Source organism: Schistocerca cancellata, chromosome 2 (assembly GCF_023864275.1).
Source record: "Schistocerca cancellata isolate TAMUIC-IGC-003103 chromosome 2, iqSchCanc2.1, whole genome shotgun sequence".
Lineage (NCBI taxonomy): Eukaryota > Metazoa > Arthropoda > Insecta > Orthoptera > Acrididae > Schistocerca > Schistocerca cancellata.
In genome coordinates this window covers 23760645-23768531 of record NC_064627.1, presented here as the reverse complement: position 1 = coordinate 23768531, position 7887 = coordinate 23760645, and the positions used below count along the sequence as shown (strand labels likewise).

The following is a 7887-nucleotide window of genomic DNA, read 5'->3' as shown; positions in this document are numbered from 1 at the left end:
TAAAAGAAGGATCTTATGAGACTGTTCAAACAGGATTTTACCATTTTTACAGCACCCCAACAGGTAAAACGTGTTTGGTGGCTGTTAAAAAATGGGTAGCCTTTGAAAATTCAGTGAGGAAATATGTCAATTTTCGGAACTTAAAAAATTGGTTACAGGGGGGAGGAACAGGGCACTCAATGAAGGCATCCAAAGAAAATCAATTCCGTTAGTCATGTAGGAAGTCAAGTAAGTGAAGAGATCCAACTATTTAATGAAATTAAAAAATAAAATATGAAATTGATACCGAAAGTAATTTACTGATACACAAGTTGATTATGAAAATATTATACAAATGGCTAAGACACTGGCTCTTTTAACTGACAGGCTGGCATCTTCTGCACTCACTGCTTCTCATTGCCTGGTTATTGGCGACAGAACACAGGTAGTTATGTACATTTGTCAAATACATGTTGTTGCTTTGTCTGCTTTATCTAAATAGTTTTTTGCAGTATTTGTCACGACTTATTCAAACATTCTTTCAGTAGCACTGTTAATTTCAAACGTTTTCACATGGTAAAACTTTCTGGTGATTTCTAAACACTTCATGACCATCACGCATAAATGGAGCTTAATTAGCACAAGTCAGCCACAAAATGGTGTAGGAAGTCCAGACTATGAGCAAGAAGAAGTTTTCATAATCCATCGCTACCTCTTGCTTCAAAATAGTCTTTCCAATCCCACATTATTGCCCACTTATTGCCTATGTGTAATTACACCAGTAGTTAAGCAGAAAGTAATATGTTTGCATATGTGTACCAGCTCTTGTCTTTCTCAGGTCAAATCACAGTACTCACTGCTACTGACCTAAGAATGACACTGCTACTTTCCATGTAGTATAATGCTGAGAGAATCTTAAACTTAACAACTGGGCATATCACTACTGGATGTGATACTCCAGTAGTTACAACGTGATGGTTTTCAGCACTTTTTATGCATTTGCACACAATGGTAATGTTTATTCTTTCTCAGAAAAAATATTTCAGGAATTACTTGCTCTGGTATTTTCAAAAATACATTCTCTTTTCTGACTGGGTGTAACTCCACTAATTTGCATCCAGGAGTGAGTAGCCCATTACACTGTGTCTCCAAAGACTCCATTTCAAATTTTTGCTATTTTATATCAGTCATGAAGAAGACAAGAGAAAAATAATAGAAATCATATCCTAGCAATATAAAAATCTGCAAGATATAGATTTATTTGCTATGTTAATCTACATTTAACAGCCCACATTAATGGGCCGTAAACTAATAACATGAGGAGAACAGTTTTTTTTAAGATTTTCACATGAGAGACTACTGTTGCCCTACATATGGGGCATTAGGCATCGACCACCGCCACGGGAGATGGTCACAGCAGGTGCAGACAAGATATGGAATCACAAAAACAGCCTGAGACATTAGGGATCGCCTCATGGTAGCAGACGTAATATGGAACACTGGACAATGGTATCCACAGCAAGAAGTTGCTGCATTGGGAACGGATGAAATATAGAACTCCAACATCAGGGAGTGCACTTACTTGGTGTGAACTGAGTATGGAACACTGTCACGAGAGTCAGCCACAGCTGGCTCGGACAGTGTAAGGACACCTACAGCGCTGCACGACTGTGGGCGTGGGCCGTATGTGAAATACGATGATGCGGCCACCTGCCGCAGCAGGCGTGGACAAAATGGGGAACATTTGCAGTGGTGCGGAAGTGTGCCTCCAAAGAGGGAAGACACAATCATCTGCAGTGGACAGCAGACAGAACTCCAGGCATCCCCCAGGCATAAATATGGGATCCAGTTAGTGAGTAAGCATTTTCTGGTGCTCAGCTAACTGTAGGTCTCATCATGAATGTTGTCTCTTGTCTCGTTCGCCTACACATCCCGACACACAGACTGACACCTCCATGAACAATGAACATGTCTGGAACAGAAATGGAGTCAAAGTCACAGCCAGTTGAGATCTTGCTCAGGTTGGCCAGTAAAACCACAACAGCAAGAAGAAAAATGTGAGGACAGAGCAGTGCTACCACTGACAGCTACTTGACCACATCGCCAAGTACTGCAGAAATGTGGTTGCATGCTTGAAGTGTGCGTAAGCACATGACACACGTAGCTGCATCGTGACACACAACAAAGCAGTATTGTGCACCAGCTGCGTTGGCGCACACTTGGGAAATCAATGCAGCTGCAGTTATATCAAGAACTGGAGTCATAACAACAGGAAGTAGAGGAGAAGACACTCTCACAAAGCTGCAAAAGAAGAGGTTGTGGTGTCTTGCAACATCGGGCAAGAGGTGCTATCAGTGCCCTCCCCCCCCCCCCCCCCCCACGGCAGTCGCCACGCTACCCTCCACCCACCGCCCCTCACTAAGTTGCTGCTGGCTGAAGAGCAGACATGAAGACAAGAATGCTGACTTCCGCAAAATCTTGAAGAATGTCACCGATGATTCAACTGCTGGACTCACATCCTCCATGGCGGAGGAGAGGGCGGCCGTGATGTTAGAGCTGGACAATGCACACCTTCAGGTGCAACACCTGTGTGAAGCACTGCCTGGCCAACATGGCTGAATATTTCTGCAGCGGACTTCCAATGACCTGTGAAGTCCATGCCACGTCGCGTTGCTGCGCTACACCGAGTGGAAAGAGGTCCGACACAATATTAGGAGGTATCCACTGACATTTGTTACCTCAGTATAACTTGGCTGCAATTTCTGTACAGGAGAAAGGTTCAAATATGTGAAAGCGGTGAAGTGCACTCTGGAGTATTTAAGAACTCTCTTTTCCGGAACTGATTCAAAATTTCATATTTGAGGATAAAAAATGTGTGGTGTCAGCGCCAGACACCACACTTGCTAGGTGGTAGCTTTAAATCGGCCGCGGTCCATTAGTACATGTCGGACCCGCGTGTCGCCACTGTCAGTAATTGCAGACCGAGCGCCACCACGCGGCAGGTCTAGAGAGACGTACTAGGACTCGTTCCAGTTGTACGGACGACTTTGCTAGCGACTACACTGACGAAGCCTTTCTCTCATTTGCCGAGAGACAGTTAGAATAGCCTTCAGCTAAGTCCATGGCTACGACCTAGCAAGGCGCCATTAACCATTTCTGGAGAGAGTCTCACTTGTATCATCAAGAATGCTGTATACAAATGATGGATTAAAGTTAAGTATTCCAGCAGCTACGTACTTTTCTTTATAGCATTCATTACGTATCCTGTTTCAGACTTAAGCAAGCCTGCGTGAATTAAACGCGTGCCTTTCGGTTACCCGTCACTGTGGACTGGCTGTCTTGTCAGTCCACTACAAAATGTTCATTTAGGAAGCGGCATTCTGGACATAATCAGTAAAACAAATGTTCTCCCTAAGAAAAACACCCGATGCAAGAATTTCATTTAAACAGCACCATGAAGGCTTGCATTGCACTATCACTGCTTAATGTCCGACAACATTTTATTTGGCCCGACAAAGCTGCTCAATTGTCGAGCCAGACGTTCCTAATGAAAATAAAAGTTTGTAAAGATCACCGAGAACTGGACCGTGGGACTGCACATCCCCAGGAAGCGGTGTTAACCGCTCAACCACGAAATATGCTTCAACAGCTAGCAAATTCCGCAAAACAGGAAGAGGACTATGTCATGCTGTCGTGACCGACGAGCGCTGCAGGGAAGATAAGCACGGTGCACAAGCGCGCACGGAGAGGCGGCTCTTTGTTAGCTCCGGAGCATTCAGCAAAGTGGGGCGCGCAGGTCGTCACGCGACGCGGCGAGGCAGCGAGCAGAGCAGTGGGCGCGTCGCGAGCTCCAGTCGCGTCCAGCATGGAGGCCCGACTGTTGCTGCTGGTGGCCGCGATGGCAGGCGCCGCGGCGCCCCGCGCCAGCGCAAACATCGCCCTCGCCGTGAGTGTCCGCGTTGCGCCTTTGTTTCATCAGGGGATGCGCCAACGCCTTTTCTCCTATTGTAATTTTACACAAATCCGAGCTCCTAAGGATCAACACTGCTGTTCTAAACGTCACAGTCACTATTCAAAATCACGTAAATTCTGTCTGCTGCATGTGTAATTCTCGTTTCTCGAGAACAATGCATCCAGTACCAGATGGACAACAAAATCTTTATTTTCAGAGTTCCACATAATTACAAGCCGAATTTAAAAATTTAAAATGCTGTCTAATATCATTCTAAGCCAAAATCGCATATATATTTCTTTCATTAAAACAACCGGTTCCCACTGACTTTGCTATCATCTTCAGTTTTTAAAAAAATCTTTTTTGTTATTAAATGTGTTATTTTAAGTTAGACACACATCTAAATAAGTTTTGCATCACGTCGGTTCCGAGAGTTCCGGAACCAATACAGAAAATTGGAACAGAGATCAACATAAACATAATTCCTGTCTCTCTGTATCTCCTCTATGTCCGAAGAAAATCGCTTTGGTTCATTCTGAGATGAATGGACACTTCCCTCGTTGAGAGCCCTTCCTGGCGCAAAGTAACAATGTGGACACGTTCGAACCGCGGTATTGACCGTCTAGGAATGGTTGAACTACAGACAAGACGAGCCGTGTACCTCCTTCCTGGTGGAATGACTGGAACTTATCGGCTGTCTGACCCTCTCCGTCTAATAGACGCTGCTCATGCATGGTTGTTTACATCTTTGGTCGAGTTTAGTGGCATCTCTGAATAGTCAAAGGAACTGTGTCTGTGACACAATATCCACAGTCCACGCCTATCTTCAGACGTTGTAGAAACTGGGGTGATGCAAAACTATTTTGATGTGTGTGTGTGTGTGTGTGTGTGTGTGTGTGGCAGATCCTAAGGGCCCAAACTGCTGACGTTATTGGTCCCGTCGCTCACAGATTAGAACTCAGTACATACACTACTGGCCATTAAAATTGCTACACCAAGTAGAAATGCAGATGATAAACGGGTATTCATTGGACAAATATATTATACTAGAACTGACATGGCCGGCCGCGGTGGTCTAGCGGTTCTAGGCGCTCAGTCCGGAACCGCGCGACTGCTACGGTCGCAGGTTCGAATCCTGCCTCGGGCATGGATGTGTGTGATGTCCTTAGGTTAGTTAGGTTTAAGTAGCTCTAAGTTCTAGGGGACTGATGGCCACAGATGTTGAGTCCCATAGTGCTCAGAGCCATTTGAACCATTTTTAGAACTGACATGTGATTACATTTTCACGCAATCTGGGTGCATAGATCCTGAGAAATCAGTGCCCAGAACAACCACCTCTGGCCGTAATAACGGCCTTGATACGCTGGGCATTGAGTCAAACAGAGCTTGGATGGCGTGTACAGGTACAGCTGCCCATGCAGCTTCAACACGATACCACAGTTCATTAAGAGTAGTGACTGGCGTATTGTGACGAGCGAGTAGCTCGGCCACTATTGACCAGACGTTTTCAATTGGTGAGAGATCTGGAGAATGTGCTGGCCAGGGCAGCAGTCGAACATTTTCTGTATCCAGGAAGGCCCGTACAGGACCTGCAACATGTGGTCGTGCATTATCCTGCTGAAATGTAGGGTTTCTCAGGGATCGAATAAAGAGTAGAGCCACGGGTCGTAACACATCTGAAATGTAACGTTCTCTGTTCAAAGTGCCGTCAATGCGAACAAGAGGTGACCGAGACGTGTAACCAATGGCAAGTATGACGATGACAAATGCACGCTTCCAATGTGCGTTCACCACGATGTCGCAAAACACGGATGCGACCCTTATGATGCTGTAAACAGGACCTGGATTCATCCGAAAGGATGAAGTTTTGCCATTGATGCACCCAGGTTCGTCGTTGAGTACACCATTACAGGCGCTCCTGTCTGTGATGCAGCGTCAAGGGTAACCGCAGCCACGGTCCCCGAGCTGATAGTCCATGCTGCTGCAAACGTCGTCGAACTGTTCGTGCAGATGGTTGTTGTCTTGCAAACGTCCCCATCTGTTGACTCAGGGATCGAGACGTGCCTGCACGATGCGTTACAGTCATGCGGATAAGATGCCTGTCATCTCAACTGCTAGTGATACGAGGCCTTTGGGATCCTTCACGGCGTTCCGTATTACCCACCGATTCCATATTCTGCTAACAGTCATTGGATCTCGACCAACGATGTCGCGATACGATAAACCGCAATATCGATAGGCTACAATCCGACCTTTATCAAAGTCGGAAACGTGATGGCACGCATTTCTCTTCCTTACACGAGGCCTCGCAACAACGTTTCACGAGGAAACGCCGGTCAACTGCTGTTTGTGTATGAGAAATCGGTTGGAAACTTTCCTCATGTCAGCACGTTGTAGGTGTCGTCACCGGCGTCAACCTTGTGTGAATGGTGCGAAAAGCTAATCATTTTATATCATAGCATATACTTCCTGTCGGTTAAATTTCGCGTCTGTAGCACGTCATCTCCGTGGTGTAGCAATTTTAGGGCCAGTATTGTAGAAGCATATCTGTTTTCATACGCTGTACATATTATAAATATTAAAAATCGGTCTTAAACATCGTATAAGGTACTGTAGCTGTACGTTGTGTGCCGCTTAAGGCGGATTTTCAATGTTTAGAATATGCACAGCTTAGGTAATCAGACGTGCTACTGTGTACTGTGTTTCTGTGATGCAATGATTATCTGTGAGCCTTTTATGTATGGTCATGGCCATTTGCACAAGGTGTTTTATGTTTTTATATTTTTTAGTTATGCTAAACCTTTTACAGTGTGCTACTTTTTTATCCACATGACAACTTAGTGTAATTTTCAACTTAAAATAAACACTTCCCGTAACCATCAGATTTTGTAAGCCCTAAAGATGACAGCAAAGTCTGCCAAAACTGGTTGTTTTAAATAAAGAAGTACTTATGCGATCTTGGCTTTAGAATGTTTTTAGCAAGTAAAACAGATCTCTATTTCTGTCTTCTCAAAATCAGAAAATTCAATTAAAACATTGTCACAATCTGTTCATTAATAGGTATAATCTTAGGTTAACGGTGAACACAAGAAGTCTAGTAATAAAGTTATAAACTGTGTATACATCTTTTGTAGCTCACAGTGTGCATATAATGCAAACTATATTTATCCAGTATTTGAAAATAACTCCCAAAAAACTTCTCACTGACGCCGACCACCCGCAAAATGACGAATGGAAAAGAAAGTTACTACGTCTTCGCTGTTCATGCAATGAAACCTCAGCATTGCACATGTCAGTATAATTTCTTACTTCTTTACTACTACCCCTGTTCGCAACATACTGTAGTGGGAACTTCTGCCACCGAATGTATCATGATGACCAAATGTAGCGGGAAGAGGTAGAAGGCACCATATTGAGACTCATCCTAGCTTTCCAAGAGATTTATTGTTTCCAACTACAGTGCCGTGTTCCCTCCGGTCTGCGTCACCAGGTCCCGCAATGCTGAGGACACCACTTCACTGTCTGCAAAATGGCTTGGCATGGAATGGCTGCCTCAGCGACCCATGCTCGCACTGTGTGTCGACTGGTGACTCAACGCAGCTCGGTGTGAGCTGCAGGCACTCAGCCGTGTGCTTTTCGCCGGCGTGGCTGAGATCGCCCACGATCCGGAGTCCGACTCAGGATGCCTCTGGCGTGTGTCGGAAGCCAGGACACAGGACAACTGCCCGCGGTAATGAGCCATGGAGTGGCCCGCCACTGGCTGGCTACGGACCCCACATCAGCATCAGAGGGTCGAACAAGTGACCCGCCGTGGACTGGAACGCTGGCGTCCCATCTGCTGCTCTGTGTAGCTGGTCGTGTGACACACCCCACCATCCAGGAGAGCTGCGACACTTCAAATGAATCTTGTTAGAAACCCGCACCTATTTATACGCAGCTGTGCGCCTCTGTTTTGC

General features: G+C 45.4%; 1 protein-coding gene across 1 annotated transcript in view; it reads left to right on the top strand.

The window, feature by feature from the left end:
• Positions 1 to 3815: 3815 nt before the first annotated feature.
• Positions 3816 to 7887, top strand: part of LOC126143618 (uncharacterized) — a 154595-nt gene continuing 150523 nt past the window's right edge. The window contains exon 1 of the mRNA XM_049915439.1: positions 3816 to 3925. Within this exon, the coding sequence (XP_049771396.1) occupies positions 3845 to 3925 (81 nt within the window). The 5' untranslated portion in view covers positions 3816 to 3844. The remainder of the gene's footprint in view (positions 3926 to 7887) is intronic.